Below are 17,902 nucleotides of genomic sequence, written 5' to 3' on the forward strand. Positions count from 1 at the left end.
GTTTATTTGCAAATTACAGCAAAGTTTAATTGAATGTGAAATAGAGGATTATGAATTATGAAGCCGACGTGCTCATGTGAACGTATCCATGGACATTTGGCAGGACGTGTCTAATGGGAATAGAGGCGGACACAGCTGTTCTGGGGGAGATGTAAACTACAGTGAAACAGGAAGAGAGAGTCCACATTAGGGGTAGGCGAGCTTAGGCATTCTGGCTGGTGTGGAACTGCAACTCCCAGCATGTCTTCTTGGGGCTCTCCATAGAAGTGAATTGGGCATGCTGGGAATTATAGTGCCGCCAGTTGAGGTGCCAAAGGTTGCTGATCCTTGCTCTAGACTATGGGGATGTATTGTGTAGGACTCTCTTTAGTGTGTATGCAGCTTGTAGTCAGTGTTATATCAGCACTCTCATATTGTATCTGTGTGGTGTTGGTTACAGATTATATTTCTGTAGTGTCAGGCCGCTTTCACACCACCAACTTTCTTCTATGAAACTCGGTCCATGAATGAGCCGTATTTACCGGCCTGGATGCCATGCTGGGACACGGTCTCCTATCGTTAGGGTTATCTATGCTTCTAGTTCTCCCGTTCTGCTCCACAGTGATTATAGTACAGGACTTCTGGGTTGACCAGATAAAATAATTCTGAGGACTCGCCCTCTAACAACCCCTAGGAAATAGTCCGTAGTGTCCTTCAAATTTGTGTGTCTTTTGCTAGTCCATTATTGTGGTTGAAACCCAAAGCAATCTCAATACTAGATAAAACACAAACTCAAAGCTCCAACTAAGTATCAATGTATGAATAACACCAAAACAATCTGTATTAAATCTAAATAGTTTATTGTTACACAGTTTTTATTATTAAACATGATGGTATCAGGAAAACACAAACCTAAAAACATTTAAAAACAACAAGAGAGGAGGTCGCATTGGAATGAGTCGCTTCAGCAGGTGTATAATCCGCTGGAATAGAGAAGTCTCAATAGTATAGGGTATAGGGGATAAAAAAAGCCACACTTACTATGTATTGGGGTTCAGTCTGGACCCACCAGCGGATACTCCGGTTTGACACTGGATTTCGTTATCCTACTTCTGTAGTCTTACCCAGACTTGTCCAAATAGATGGTCGTACCCAATGTTTAACAGAGTATCAAATCTGTCTCCATGATCAATAATCCGTCCCCACTCCTGACATGGTGGGGTCGGAGCTGTAACAATTGGCAACTTGGTGTGATCATTCTTATCAACTGGTTGTGTCTGTATACAGCCCTGACTGGGACAGGGAATATAAACCCCCCACTGGTAATGCTCAGTAGAATTTATTTATGAGTTTCCAGGAGGAATAACAGAGGAACAACACAGTGTGGAGTTCTTACAAATTATGTTTGTTTATTATAATGGACTTCTCAGGAGAGGTGACAAATTTAAATTGGTTATCCAAGGAGTTGTTCGGGGCCCATTTGACCCTGAGACCCATGGTTGGAACCAGTATCCGACCCGAACTCTCCACCTTCTCCCTCTTATTCACAGGTAGTTTCCACTACTATGAGGGCTGGCAAATTTGGGATCTGGCTGCTGATTTCAATCATGTAACCCAGAGTCCGAACCAGCCTGAACTTCTAGGTCTACCAACTGAAAAAAAGATCAGCTGACGGAAGGGACCTCAGCGCTGCAAGTATCACAGTGTATGGAGGCTACTGAGTTACTGCATTCACCTGAACCCAGCATGGTCACTACACAGTGTATAGAGCTGTACTGTTATACTGAGGCCCCTAATATCAGCAGATCGATGGCAGTAGCAGGTGTCGGACTCAAGTGTCGCACTATGTTGTGATAAATATATTGCCGTCTATTGGTATTGTCCTCTACTCTCTGACCATGATCCTTTCCCATTACTTGTAGGCATGTGGGCGCACTCTCTGACTGTTCAAGATTACCAAGACCTAATAGACCGAGGATGGAGACGGTAAGAGGGGGCCATGTTTGGGGCTGCTGCTGCTTACTCGTGTCTAATAATTGTACTGTTTGGCTTGTTTTCGGTAGCTATCGCTTTGTCTCAGGCAGTCTGTACTTCCTAGCTGCCCCTCTTCCTGTGCTGGGCACTTGGTAATCTTCAGGATCTGACACATGGCCTCTCCCTTCTCATCCAGCGCTGGGTAATTTATCTGTGACTGATGCCCATTGTGAGGCCGCGCACTGGAAATATCGCACAAACATCAAAAGATGACGCCAGTTTCCTGGAAATCACTAAAGCAAGATGTGTTGTCTTTAAATGTATGCTAGGTTACTGTTATAGGAAGAAATGATAGATACAGAGGGGTACGTTTATTCAGACTGTTGCATTGCACGCCCATCCTAATAAATGGCTCCATTGACATTGATTTCCTTTCTGACTCGTGCCAGTAAACTAGCGTAAGTTATAATAAATCAGTCCTGTGGTAGGCAGCGCTTGTGGCACAGGTTTGGTTTTTGAGCCCAAAATCTGGTGTGGATATGGATCATAAAGGCAGAGATAAGATTCCTGTTACTTCTCTTCTATGATCCACCCCTGGTTTTGGCTTCAAAAAACTGGATCAAAGCCCTGAATATGGAAATACCCCTTAGGCTGTGTTTCCAGGTTTAGGTTATTTGTTGATTGTGATGTCAAGTATTGTCTATACCTGTACTCTAAGTACTGCAGAATATGTTGGCGCTATATAAAGGTAGACACGATGAACAATAAACAAGGATGACACTTGACATCAACAAAGATTTTCCTATTGACATTTACCGTTGTGTGCAATGTCCCTGTTTACAGGATAACGGGTGCGGTTTGCCTATTTTTGCACTATTTTTAGTTTGGTTTCAAAATTGTTTCTCCCTTTTGTTTGCAGGAGTGGGAAGTATGTATACAAGCCCCTGATGAGCCAGACCTGCTGCCCGCAATACACTATACGGTAAGACTGCGGCATGGTCAGAACATTTAGAGATCACAGACATTAATGTGCCCAGCCCAAACAACACAAGACTGACCTACTGCTCTTGTGTGTAAATAGATATTTCTAGGATACATGGCCTCTTAATTGGAGTGGGCAAAGAGCAACAGGCCTATAAAAAAAAATTAAAATAAAATCCCTTTTACTATTATTTTAGACCTGCTCTGCAATGGGATGGGAATATTTAATTTATGTTTAGATTTCTTATATATATATTATATATATATATATATATATATATATATATATATATATATATATATATATATATATATATATATTTATAAAAGGGCCTTGGCCATGAAACACATTTATGGCATGTTCATGGTATACACATGCCTAGTAGATGTGGGCCTCATGTCTGGGACCCACACCTATACGTAAAATGAGTCCTCCAGCCTTCGTGCCCTGCTACATACCCAGTCGTGAGAAGATTTTCAGCTATGTTCAGGTTTTACAGATACAGCATCACTCTTTCCTTAAACTCCCATAAAACTGATTGGGGGTAGAACAGTGAGCTACTTTGTTTTTGTAAAGCCGACCATGTCTGAAAGTCTTCTCAGCCAGGTTATGCCCAGGTAAGTAGTGAAACATGGAGACTGGGGTAGGGGTTCAATTTAGAAATAGCTGCAGGTCTCCCTTCTAGGATTCACATCTATGAAGGATATGTTATAAATATCTTTTGGGAGAAAACACCTTTACAGAGGTATTCCCATCTCGGACATTTATACCATATCTACAAGGTATAAATTGGACGCTAGATGCAGATCCCACCTTTAGGGATGTGCAACAGTCTAGCAATGAGCATTTTTCCAGAAATGTTGGAGAATCCCCTTAAACTAAAGCTTTTAAGGGGGGTTCATCACCTATCCACAGGTAATAACTGTCTGATCATGGGGGGTCCTGCTGCCAGGACTTCCACCTACCTCTAGGACGCTATACTCAGCTGTTTCTATCAGACCCATAGATATTGAATAGTGAAGTAGGACACGGGTGACCTGTGCTCCATTCCAGCTCCTCTTCAGTGTGATTGTGCAATACGGAGGAATGTGGTTGCTCAGGATCCTCATCTTTATGATCAGACAATCCAGAAAGTAGTAGGTTTTCTGGTTAGTAAATTGTTGAATCCTGAGCAGGTATTTCACAGTGTTTTTTGTATCTTTGACCATAGGTTATCTGCAGTGAATTACCAACTCAACAAGTCTCACAAGAAAGTCCTCAAGAAAGTGCAAAAGTTTCTTCTGGACGGAGTAGTGTCCCATTCTACCAATGATGGTAAGCGAGCAGTAGAAGGCATAAGAAACAGGAAGCCAAGAACGGTGTCCGAACCTCAGAGAAGAGCACTGCTTTCCCTTTCCAGAATTGCAGCTTATCTTATATTATATAATAGTTTTGTGTTTACTTAGTAATACAAGTGACCACTGAATAGTAGTTATTGAATGTGTTTCTTCTCATTTAATGGGAATAGACACATTCAGTGGTTCAGAGCAACAGGAAGGCAGCGACAGTGCGAATGTATCCTAAGGCTCTGTGTACACTTAATACTTGTGCTTTCTGTTCCATCATTGGAGAAGAAAACTAAAAATACCCTCAGCGCCTGTTGGACTACAGTGATTTATAAGGGGGACTGTCGGGTTCTACTATTGTGCTTTTGTTTCTGTCACATTTGATGGACTTGCTGATCAAGCCTCTGATGGATAGAAAAAAACCCTGACTGATAATTTCAGGAGAATGCAGTAAATTCTGCAGAATAATGGCTCATGTCCATACACCCTTGTATTACCGCTCCTGTAGAAGCTTCTGGGTCCTATCCTGGATGTAGACTGAGGTTTCTTCTGTTGTATCTTGGTAATGCTACATCATGTGGATACACTATACAGTGACTCACTGAATGCTCATTACTCGGTACCATATCTACTCCCCCCCCCCACACACACACACACCATTCAGCCACCCCCTGTCTCCCATCAGTAACATGGTGACCATACACCTCCATAATAGTAACACAAACTAGTGCCGCATCAGAGGAGAAGGCTGAGTGACATGTATGGTCACGTGCCTTCACCTGTCATTATGTTTTGGATGAGACCACCATCCAGATAATGGGGGCTGGTTGATCAGGGTGAGGCTCATGTCTGATACATTAAAAAGACCGCAGAGTTGACCGAATCATCCTTTAGTAAGTGGCATGTGTTCTCTGTTGCATTGGTTGGTTGACCCTGTGCAGTTGCTCAAATCTTTCTTTGACTTGCTTTGGACACTGGATCGTTGAACAACTTTATCTGCTTTGCCTAGCCATACAGACGTGATACATGTACACACCTACTAGTAAAGAATTCGTTGTAATAAAATATCACCGCAGTTACAATGCTAAAATATTAGTGCAGACTTCTAAAACTGTCAATGAAATCCATAACTTGTTCCTTGCATTAGTATTGGGAATTCTCCCCTATTATTTGTGTATATTCCCTGCTATTTTATTACAGAACATTGGCACCATTTGCCTATAAGGCCGTGTACTAGACAGTAGTCCTAAAGTTTTTCTCCTTCTCCTAGGAACTTCAGTTGAACCAATGGACTCTCAGGTAGACATCCCTGTGTCCTGCAATGTGTCCTGCAAAGACCGGAGTGAAATCCCAGAGGATGAGCTGAAACCTCTGAGCACTGTGGGAGAAGAACCTGAAAAACAACATGGAGGGAAGGTGATGGAGAAAACCACTGGGGTCGAAATACACAAAGAACATGGAGACCCAATAGAAACTGTTACAGTAAAGACAACTGCTCACTCAATGCCAAAACCAGGTTAGTGGATGTGCTGTATCTAAAGTATAGCTCTGAATATATGTACATCTGCCTTCAAGGGGAAGTTGGGACACCCAGTCGCAGGGCTATTAGCTGGATCTGACAGCAATGAAGATCCCTGAAGTCATTAGATCTGCAGTGGGGCTGGGATTAGCAGTTGAAATACGGGTGTGGAAATGATCCCTTATAATGCTTTTGTGAAATGGACGTAAATCAAATTGGCCTGCACTGGCCATATACATACAGATAGTAAGTTGGAGAGGTCGACTGTCAGCTCAATGATTCATTACAGCTATCCTAGCTTTGGGCCCTGCTCACACTCTCTATAATTGGCCAAGCATGAATGTTAACAAGTCGTGAGTCCTCCATATTTATTAGATGTACAGTGAGTGCTTAGGAAAATTAAGGGATTCTTGGAAAATCTATGTCCTATGTATGTACCAATGACCTAAGCAAGGTAATCTGGTTATTATTGAGTGACATTTGGAAGGAAACATGACTGATCTTTTGGTGTTATATTAGCTTTACTTAGTCTTCTGTAAGGCTAGGTTCACACTCGGGACCCAAATGACTGAGTCCACCAAAACAGTGATTAACTATAAGCACCCGCAGACCCCATAGAATATAATGTGTAATCCCTTTAACCCTTTGGGTGCAATATTACTTAAAAAGAGGACCTTTCATGGATTTGAGCACAGGCAGTTCTATATACTCCTGGAAAGCCGACAGTGTGCTGAAATCAGCACATTGTCGGCTTTCCCGATCTGTGCCCCGGGTGAAGAGCTAGCAGTGCCGGTACCGTAGCTCTTTACAGTCAGAAGGGCGTTCCTGACAGTCAGTCAGGTACGTCCTTCTCCACAGCAGCGCCTATTGCGCTGTACTGTGAGACCGGAGAGGAACGCCTCTCCCCGCTCACACTGTACAGCGCGATAGGCGCTGCTGTGGAGAAGGACGTACTTGATTGACTTGTCAGGAACGCCCTTCTGACTGTAAAGAGCTACGGTACCGGGACCGATAGCTCTTTACCTGGGGCACAGATTGGGAAAGCCGACAGTGTGCTGAATTCAGCGCACTGTCGGCTTTCCAGCAGTATATAGAACTGTCTGTGCAATATATAGAACTGCTTGTGCCTGTGCAATATATAGAACTGCTTGTGCCTGTGCAATATATAGAACTGCCTGTGCCTGTGCAGTATATAGAACTGCCTGTGCCTGTGCAGTATATAGAACTGCCTGTGCCTGTGCAGTATATAGAACTGCCTGTGCAGTATATAGAACTGCCTGTGCCTGTGCAGTATATAGAACTGCCTGTGCCTGTGCAGTATATAGAACTGCCTGTGCCTGTGCAGTATATAGAACTGCCTGTGCAGTATATAGAACTGCCTGTGCAGTATATAGAACTGCTTGTGCCTGTGCAATATATAGAACTGCCTGTGCCTGTGCAGTATATAGAACTGCCTGTGCCTGTGCAGTATATAGAACTGCCTGTGCCTGTGCAGTATATAGAACTGCCTGTGCCTGTGCAGTATATAGAACTGCCTGTGCCTGTGCAGTATATAGAACTGCCTGTGCCTGTGCAGTATATAGAACTGCCTGTGCCTGTGCAGTATATAGAACTGCCTGTGCCTGTGCAGTATATAGAACTGCCTGTGCAGTATATAGAACTGCCTGTGCAGTATATAGAACTGCCTGTGCAGTATATAGAACTGCCTGTGCCCAAATCCATAAAAGGTCCTCTTTAAAGGGAGCTCCCATAAAAATGAATGGATCAATAAACCTTTGGATGTCACGTGAGTGCATTCTATTAAAAAATCAGCCTGCACACTTGGTCATGAGCTCGGGTGCAATAATAAGCATGCACCAGTAGGTGGCCATCTTCTATCGTACATTTGATGGTGGCAGGCTACATTGGGGTAATGTATTCACCTCCCCATTAAAGATGTATAGCTTTTTGTGAATTTCGGCCACTTCTCAAGTGCATTTAATGGTCTTTGGCACTGTAATGTGACTTGTTTCTTTCACTAATCAGGTAAAGGTGCTGATACAACTAGGCCACCTTGTCGGAAAGCCAAAGACATCCGTAAGGAGCGCCGTTTGCAGAAAATGCTACTTCAAAAGGGCGATCAGACAACAGAGCAAGCGACTGTCACCCCAACTGCATCAAAGCCCAAAGCAAGTGGCGTCAAATCTATAGAGGATTTCATTGACGTGCCAGTCCGTGAAAATGTAGCTCATAGACTTGAGGTAAGAAATGATCTGAATCTTTATTTTGTAACTCTAGATTACTTACAGCAAAAAGTATTCGGCCTCATGCACACGACTGAGTGCACAGGCTGACTAGCTGCTGATTTCCGTGATTCGTTCATTTCTATGTGGAAGGGAGGGGGGGAGGTTCCGATCCGACTTCACGGTGTAGGATAGGACCTACCTTATAATTCTGGATCAGCGTTATAATGGTAGTGCGAACATAGCCTTAGTGGGCTGCTTTTATCAGCTACTCCTGCAACAAATCCAGAAGAAATTCGCAGCCAGGCATACGGAAGGTTACAAAACCCTCCATATACTTCTATATCTGTGTGGGGGAGGGGGGGGAGCAGTATATTTGACGATTTGTAAAATGCTGTTCACATGCATTGTATTATATTTTTTGCAGTTTTTTTGGTGCACCAAAAATCTACAACAAAGACAATACATTTATAGTCTTAAGAGAGTACGGAGAGGTGTATATAGCAGCGTAGTTATGTTATTCCATTTTCTTGTATACGGTGTTGGCCACCAGGGGGCAATGTATTATCGTTTATTATTTTTACTTGCATATATAACTGACTGTTTTCAACTCTCCTCCTGCAATAGGTTGTTACTTCTCTGTTCTATCACTATATTGAGTGCAGTAAATTGTTCTTCTGTATTGCTAAAAAATATTTGCCAAATTTTAAGTATTTTATGTTTTGTTCTGTCCGTTTTCCTGCTTCATCTCCATACTTACTGTTCTTTATAGACAGCTGTAGGTGTTACTGTTTGCATTAATATGTATCTAAACTGCAATACTGGACAACACCCATGTACAAGAGTGGCGCTGTCTCTGGAAGAAATCAGTCATTACATAAATAAATATTTATCTATCTATCTATATTATATGTTTGCAGGGTTTTTTTAAGTAAAACTTTTTTTAACCCCTGCTGACTGTTTATATGGAAGCTGGATTGACATTGCTGCTAGCTGAGAATGGGAAGAGCTTCTTATTCCCTATATTCAGCTGTGATATTAAAGGGAGCCTGTCGCCAGAACCTACCACATCAGCTCAGCCTCACGGGTATGTTACGTGCACCCTGGTGTATTGGTGCTGCCATTGTTGAGATATTGAAAATGAGCGCTTTAAAGAAATGAGGGCATCATGAGGCACCAATACAACCGGTGACCCTGATCTATCTGTGGAGGGGTAGGGGGTTCTGGTGACCGACTCTCTGACTTTTTCCAAAAATGATAATATAATAACAGCATCAAATATATTAAAGTTGCAGTAAAAAAACTATATTCACCCAGTGTTTGTTTACTAGCAGTTAATGCATGAGCCATGGCTCTCATAGCTGCACTGTTGTTTCAGTGAATATGTAGCATTGCCACTGGGCCACAGATTATTATCTGGCACATAACAGATGCAGCCAAACAATCCCCAGGTGACCAGTGGTTGGCCCTCTGCTGACTGGTGACTTCTACAAATATACTATGTCACGGTTATGTTTTTTTTCCGCATCACACTGTGTTATAATATTCACTTTCCTGTTTAAAGGGGGTTCCCAGCCCCAACAGTGGTGTGTCTGTGTATATGTATATATATATATATGGGCCTATACTGAGCATAGGGCTCAGTATCTGATCAGTGGTCCCCACACTGATCAGATGCCTCAAGATACTGGAAGCTACTGGCTGCTCAGGATGGGGCTGGAAGCAGCTCGGCTCCTATTTAGCGAATGGGCAGTTCTCCAGTGTCGCTGCTATACAGTGGATTTGGCTGAAGCTTCGTACCTATTTCTTAAATAGGAGCTAGAGCTGCTTTCAGCGCCCATAGACAGCCGGATCAGCATCTTGGTGCGGGATCAGATCCTTGCACATCATGTCCTATCATGTGTACTTCAATGTAATAAATGCTGTTGGGGCCCGGATACCCTCTTTAAGCCAAGTTGTTGTGTTGAGGGAGAATCCCCGCCAGAGTACGGGTCACTTACAGTGGTCAGTCACCTGCTCCAAATCAATCATGCATGTGCGCGCTGACTAGAATGAATTCTGACACATATGTCAGGGTTAATCCCAGTCCATGCAACGAGCGTGATGCCTGTTCACACAGAACTGAGGTTTATTGAGGAAGTTACAGTTTTTATACAGGAATGCAAGAAAGATAAGATAACGGCAGGCTGTAAGCATATACGTCTTGTATCCGAATACACTGGCGATCAGTCATTGGCTCTTAAAGTTCAACATCTTTTAGCTTTCGAGTTCCCAGGAAATGATACTGTCTTTCTTGTAAACCACATGACGATCATGTGCGTCAGCATCTGGGTGCGGTACTGGATACAGGCGCCATCTTGATGTATAAACGTTGCACAAAGAAAAATATAATTTCTTAAGCAGTATAACGCATGTATAAAAATAAGAATAGACATGGTCTACCTTCACAGTTGAGCCTGGCATGGCGTGCCTCCTCCTCCTCCTCGGTAGGCCTACATCTCTCTCATTCTACAGGTGCCGTAACAGCTGTGTTTTTTTTACTCCATTTTAAGGTAAAACTTGTGAGGTCCTGTCCTCCAAGCAACCAGTTCAAAGCAACGTTTCAAGAGTCTTACCAAGTGTATAAGCGTTATCAGACGACCATTCACCAGGACCCACCTGACAAGCCGACTGTAAGCCAGGTCAGAAGAGCAGATGCACACGGTGGGACCTTACACAGAGTTTAGGCATATCCAGGTCACTTTTCCTTGACCCTGTCACTTCTGTATTGGGTCTAGAGTTATCCAGCACTTAGTCACCTCACAAGACCTTGACAGCCGAGACTGCGTTGTGTCTTCCCTTGCTCCAGCCACGCAGGTACATAATGTGACCTGCCTGAGATCGCACCACAAACCATATTTGGTTTCTGGTCCAGTTCTTAGGCGTCCACAAGCCTGCTATTCCTGGAGCTTGTGGTTACTAGTGTGCCAGCCAGAATCACAAATGTTCAAGTTAAAAAGCAAAGAAATCTAAACAGGATCTCGATGTTCTGCTCAAATGGGCAGTGACCTTCTTTGCTTCTTTTTACAGGGCGCCAGCCCGGCGATATTAATCGCAGCGTACCTAGAGTAGGACAAATGCTTTCAGTCTTGTTACATTGTGGCAGTGATTTGCTTGTCTGGGGACCTCTGGCCCCTCCAGTTTTATGGGCACAATTGAGATATTGACTTTCCTATAATATTTTTGACATTTGCTCTCTGTGCTGCTCGGGTGTTCAGGCGCTGCCTTGGCGGTATTGTCCGCTGTGTAGGAGAATGTATGTTTTTTGGCCAGTTGTGTTGGGCAATGTCCTCAGACGCTGCCAGTTGAAGTATATGAGACTTTGTGTGTGATGTTTGTGCGTTCTCAGGCTTTCCTGTATCGCCACGCCAGACTGTATTGCAGAAACGGCCACGCTCGCGTTCCAAGTTTTGCTCTTAGCTCCGTCTGGGAGGTAAGCATAACTTAGTATTGCGTTTCCTATAGCCGTCGCCTACTTGTTCACTTGCAGCAGTGAACCTCGACTTGTTTCAGCTTTGAAGGCAAGCTGAGGCTTGTAGTTTTGCAATAGCTGGGGAGCCACTGACCTCTTGTTTGGCTCAGGCAAGCGTCCATGGTGCAGGGAGCCAATGAGTGGGGGACTAGCTGTAGGCAACTCTTTGATGTTGTAAATACTATTGGTTGTGGCATCTAAAGGGTTAAAGGTCCTGGATCAGCATTAACATCAATCTTGAGTGTTGGCTATATGTTACAATTGCCGCTGATATTGCCAGTTCAGCTTATAACTTGACCCTTGCAGGCCACAAATGTACAGCATAGTGCTGGGATGGGTTAAAGGGTCATTCCCGTTCCATTTCATCGATGATCAAACCTCAGAACAGGTCATCGATAAAATTTCAGTGGGGGTGTCACACCCTAAACAACCGCTGAACAGTTTTTTTGTTTTTGAAGGGGGCCACAGCTCTTGTGCATGTACCGTGACCCCTTCACACACCTTCTGTTTCCTAGTGGCCATGTAGTGTAATTACGGTACATTGTATACTTTGATGGATATGTTCACATTAAAATCGACTATGTATTTCCACAATAGGAATCCAAAGTTGCATGTTTAGGCTCCCCCCCCCCCCCCCTTAAATAGCTGTGGATATGATGTCGTTGTGTATCAGATTATGGGGCTCATAGTGTTTGTGTCCTATATGTGACCTGCAACACAGCCATTTGCATCTTGGCTAACAGTTTTCATACAAGATTTTTAGATTTTTTTTGTATTCTATTCATTTGGAAAATTAAAAACCTCACCAAAAATTTGTTAAACATATGTTCACCTTATAAAAATGATTCATACAATTGCTCAGTTCCTAGTAACACATTCACAACGTTGCACTGCAGCATTGCAATGTGGATGAGTTGTGACCTGCAAGGGACCGCAACCTGACAATAAACAGTAATCCAACCCTGCTGGATTTCAGCACAACTTCATTCACTATCATTAGGCTAAATTCACATTTGTGCACAGGTCTCCCTTGTTTAGGCCCACCGGGGGTCCTGAACAACAGAGAGCTGGACAGTTAAAACAATTACCTGCAGACCCCATATACTATAATGTGGTCCGCCGGGTGTCTGACAGTTTTTATATTGGAATTGGTGGAGCGAAAAGTCCTCCGTGCAGGATCTTTGTCAGTGGACTCTCCAGCACAGATGTGACTCCAGCCTTGGTTGCGAATTGCAGGACAACGTTTGCCATCTTAAAAGGGTTTGCAATTTATCCCCTAATCTATGCTGACACCCCATCCTATCCTTGCTCCATTAATTTCTATTGGACTTCCAGAGTACTGTACCTAACTATCTCAATGAACGAAGCGCCAGCTATACTTTACCTATAGCAGTTCTGTGAGTTCATGACTGAGGGCAAACCCCTTTAAAGTCTCTCTGGCAAAAGTCCTTGGGTGCAAAATCTGTGCCAAAATCGCGGATGAGCCTTCCCTTTTAATGCACCCGTTCGCAAAGGGAAAGCATTGGTTAGGGTCATCTGAATCGCTGCCTCCATTGTGGGGGTCTCAGATGCAATGCAAATTAACTCTTTGAAGCAATGAGGGTGTTGTTGCTTATCTCTTTGCCTCAATGACAACGCCTTCATTTCTCCAAAGAGCTCATTTGTATATTGACCAAGACCAGACCTGGGCAAAGTCCGGCCCCCGGGCCACATCCGGCCCTCTGACTGATTCAGTCCGGCCCGCACAGCTTTGACTAGGGGGGGGGGCGTGTCTAGGGGCGTGTCTTAGTGCCGGCTGAAGATGGAGATGTGGAGCGTGTCATAAAGTACTGAGAGATGTAAGGTGAGCTGCAGGGGGGAGAGAGAGTGTGTGTGTCTATATGTGTGTGTGTCTATATGTGTGTGTGTCTATATGTGTGTGTGTCTATATGTGTGTGTGTCTATATGTGTGTGTGTCTATATGTGTGTCTGTCTGTCTATATGTGTGTGTGTCTGTCTATATGTGTGTGTGTCTGTCTATATGTGTGTGTGTCTGTCTATATGTGTGTGTGTCTGTCTATATGTGTGTGTGTCTGTCTATATGTGTGTGTGTCTGTCTATATGTGTGTGTGTCTGTCTATATGTGTGTGTGTCTGTCTATATGTGTGTGTGTCTGTCTATATGTGTGTGTGTCTGTCTATATGTGTGTGTGTCTGTCTATATGTGTGTGTGTCTATATGTGTGTGTGTCTGTCTATATGTGTGTGTCTGTCTATATGTGTGTGTCTGTCTATATGTGTGTGTCTGTCTATATGTGTGTGTCTGTCTATGTGTGTGTGTGTGTCTATGTGTGTGTGTGTGTCTATGTGTGTGTGTGTCTATATGTGTGTGTGTCTATATGTGTGTGTGTCTGTCTGTATGTGTGTCTGTATGTGTGTCTGTCTGTATGTGTGTCTGTCTGTATGTGTGTCTGTCTGTATGTGTGTCTGTCTGTATGTGTGTCTGTCTGTATGTGTGTCTGTCTGTATGTGTGTCTGTCTGTATGTGTGTCTGTCTGTCTATATGTGTGTGTGTGTCTATATGTGTGTGTGTCTATATATGTGTGTGTGTCTGTCTGTATGTGTGTCTGTCTGTATGTGTGTCTGTCTGTATGTGTGTCTGTCTGTATGTGTGTCTGTCTGTATGTGTGTCTGTCTGTATGTGTGTCTGTCTGTCTGTATGTGTGTCTGTCTGTCTGTATGTGTGTCTGCCTGTCTGTATGTGTGTCTGTATGTGTGTCTGTGTCTGTCTGTATGTGTGTCTGTCTGTCTGTATGTGTGTCTGTCTGTCTGTATGTGTGTCTGTCTGTCTGTATGTGTGTCGGTGTCTGTCTGTATGCGTGTCTGTGTCTGTCTGTATGCGTGTCTGTGTCTGTCTATATATGCGTGTCTGTCTATATATGCGTGTCTGTCTATATATGCGTGTCTGTCTATATATGCGTGTCTGTCTATATATGCGTGTCTGTCTATATATGCGTGTCTGTCTATATATGCGTGTCTGTCTATATATGCGTGTCTGTCTGTCTATATGCGTGTCTGTCTGTCTATGTCTGTCTGTCTATGTGTCTGTCTATATGTGTCTGTATGTTTATGTCTCAGCAACCTTGGGGGAAAAAATGGAAGGGGAATGTTATACTGGGGCAGAGATGGCAGATGGAGGGGGGGGGGGACATGAAACTGGGGGAGAGATGGAGGGGGGGGCATGAAACTGGGGGTAGATGAAGAGGACACAGACTGGGGGGACATTAAACCATGGCAGTAGCTGTAGGGGGACCTGTCTGCCTCTAGTTGCCCCCAGTTTAATGTCACCCTCCAGCTACCCCTATGGTTTAATGTCTGCTTCCCAATTTTAATGTCCCCCTCTAGTTGCCCCCAGTTTCATGTCCCGCTCCCGCTGTAAATTTATTGCCCCCCTCCAACTACCCCCATTGTTTAATGTCCCCCTCCAGCTGCTCCAGTTTCGTGTCCCCTCCAGTTACCACCAGTTTATACTGGGGCACCAGGAGAGGGGCTTAATTCTGTGGGGCAGTTGGAAGGGAACATTATAATGTGGGGGCATATAATGTATGGGTGACTGTAGGAGGATTATACTTTGTGGGGGCACATGGAAAGATGATTGGGAATGGGCGGAGTCAACGTAGAAGTGGGTGGAGCTAAATTTGCCGTGGCACAGCCCTCTAGCATAGTTTCAATTTCTTATGCGGCCCCATGGGAAAATTAATTGCCCACCCTTGACCAAGACGGTAATTTTTTGACATCGGAAATATTGATTTACAAGGGGGGAAAACGCAGTATGATTCAGGATACCATAAACCTATCTGTCTGCGGGACTGGAATGATATGTTTGGTCCCATTAAATGGGTTGCCCTTGACTATGTTGGCATATTATCGTATATCAATTGATGGCCTTTTCTAATCTCAAATTTTCCTTCTTGAGTGGTACTTAGGCCACCTTCTCTATTGGGAAATGTGTCCCTGCATTATCTTACCCTTGTGGCCTTGTATTACGCTGAGCGCATACGGTAACATCATGGAGATTTGTCCTCCTATGTATTTGGCCTAGTGTGTTTGCAACCTAACAAATGACTACAGGTAACCGATCCTTAGCAAACTTGGACCATCTGGAGACGCCGCCATCACTTTCCTCTGTATTCATGTATATTTTATTCCCACTGTAGCAGGTGACCAGCTACCAGATACGACTCCATATTTCGGGACCTCTTTAGAAACTGTCACTGATTGTGTTTGTTCAGTAGCTAAGCTTGACTTTCCCTTACCCCTGAAGGTCAAGTTAGTTCCGGTCTCCATGGAGGACCCTGAATTTGTGGCTTCCTTCGAGTCTTCAGCCGCTCTTTATGCCAAGTACCAGATGAGCGTGCACAAGGACCTTCCATATGAATGCGGCCCCGGAGAGGTATTGCCTGTGTGCTGTAATTGTATGTTTTTGTGTCTTTTTTTTTCCTATTTCTTTTCAGTTTCTCCATGATACGTCATGGAGCTGTGTAGACACGACTGACCTTTCCCTCACGCTGTAGCAGTCGTCTTTTGCTCCCGTGTAGCATGGCTAATGAGTCAGACCTTTCCTGTAAGGTGTATAAGACTATTTGCTTCTGCTTTTCCACAATATTTTATGGCTCCTTTTTTTGAAGGCCTGAAGATGTCCAGATCAGGTTTTACGCACTCGCTCATGACTCATTTCTGCTTGTTAAATAGAAGGGAGGCCCCCACAGGTCCATAGGTGTAGATATGACGCAGTCCAGTGAATGGCTTGATGGACAACATACACCATGAAACAGATAACAACTCTCACTAGCCTGCTGTGGTCTACACCTAATCTGTAGCTTGGCGTCTATGTGTTTCTGTGCACCCTAAGGACAACCTGCTTTTTGGCTGTATGCATCACCTAACCAAGTTTTTATGTGAAACACAAGATTTTCTGATTTTATTTTATTTTTTTCATGTCACGTTCTATATTTTAATAAAGTACTATGTCTTGCAATTTTCACTCTGGCCACTGAGCCTAATAATAGACTGACACTTTCCAATACTGTGGGGATTTTCATTGCAGCAGTCGCCTCCTTTACACCACAAACAAGACAGAGTCACTGACCCATTATTACATTCACTACTGACTACAATAGTTACAGCTTACGTCTTACTTCCCCCTCCATTCACAGAGCATGCCAAGATAACTCCCATAGACTATAGCCAAGACTGTGCTGTAAAGCATATCACTGGTTGCTGTTAACAGTGCATAGAATAAGGTCAGACAAGATGGCCGCCCTCATGAACAGAAAATAGACAAATTAAAAACAGATTAGAAAAAGTGATAGATTTCATAGCTGCGATAGAATGGATAGTGTACCCTAAAGAGGAACATGGTGGGCAACCAACTGGTTATTATTATTATAAAACGGGGGTGGGGGGGTGGGGTAGTTTAGTATAACTTTTACGGTGCCTGAATAGCCTTTTTAAAGGCTATTCACGCATATGTGGGGCTCGATCAGCATGATTTTGCTGATAGAGCCCCTTTAAAGGGCTGTCCTATATATACTCACTATGAAGAGTAAAATATCCTTTACATTACCTGTTATCAGAGAATTAAAGGGGTTGTCCACACACCAAGGGTAATGGATACTGATGACCCCGTACTGATGGGCCGATTCGGCCGACTGAAGCCATTTACAAGGTATACAGCCAAAAAGTAGTTGCTCTTGATATGTCGTCATACAGACCGTATTAGAACCCTAAATTGCATCCCAACTGTGGTGAGACAACTCAAATTCACATCTACTTAAGATGGCCGAATCATCCCATCAGTATGGGATCATCCGTGTCCATTACCCCTTTAATTCACTAAAAACAAGTAATGTAAAGGATATTTTACTCTCCGTAGGGAGTATATTTGGATATTGCAGGCCTTTACAACTATGTAGTTGCATCATAGAGCCCTGTGATGAGATGGCTTCAGGACTCAAGGCCTATGCAGTTGTATTATGGACATATTATGGCCATGTGAGTCCAGCCTTAGACAGATTGGATCTACTTAATCCCGATCCTTCATATTACCTCCATGCTGTCTACAACCCCTTTAAAATGCAGACAGATAATATTTTTGCAGTAGGTAGATAAAGCTTGGTTTGTATGCCGGGAACGATTACAATTCTTTCCTTATATTCTGCTGTAAATCAGAGACACATTCCAAGAAATCTCAAGTTAAAATAAGGAATCTGAGTATATTTATATATGCCAGTAGGTAAACCACTGTCCCCCTCCCCAGCGTAGCACTTAGACCTCTTACTCTCATCGGATCAGGGCACAGATAGTCTCTGTACCTCTGTGGTTATGGTCCACACAAGAAAACTCCCCAAAAG

The 17,902-nt window shown here is 43.6% G+C and overlaps 1 protein-coding gene across 5 annotated transcripts in view; it reads left to right on the forward strand.

Annotated features, from left to right (window-relative positions):
- ATE1 (arginyltransferase 1) overlaps positions 1–17,902 on the forward strand; it is a 51,792-nt gene that overhangs the window by 3,718 nt on the left and 30,172 nt on the right. For 2 of the 5 annotated variants that reach the window (XM_075257533.1, XM_075257531.1), the window contains exons 2-7: positions 1,902–1,965; positions 2,873–2,935; positions 4,146–4,249; positions 5,531–5,776; positions 7,805–8,019; positions 10,554–10,682. In XM_075257533.1, coding sequence (XP_075113634.1) covers positions 1,902–1,965; positions 2,873–2,935; positions 4,146–4,249; positions 5,531–5,776; positions 7,805–8,019; positions 10,554–10,682 — 821 coding nt within the window. Of the gene's footprint in view, positions 1–1,901; positions 1,966–2,872; positions 2,936–4,145; positions 4,250–5,530; positions 5,777–7,804; positions 8,020–10,553; positions 10,683–15,813; positions 15,943–17,902 lie in introns of all 5 variants that reach the window. The other 3 variants (XM_075257532.1, XM_075257530.1, XM_075257534.1) reach the window with 2 other exon arrangements.

The sequence above is a fragment of the Leptodactylus fuscus genome, chromosome 10 (assembly GCF_031893055.1).
Source record: "Leptodactylus fuscus isolate aLepFus1 chromosome 10, aLepFus1.hap2, whole genome shotgun sequence".
NCBI classification, from domain to species: Eukaryota; Metazoa; Chordata; class Amphibia; order Anura; family Leptodactylidae; genus Leptodactylus; species Leptodactylus fuscus.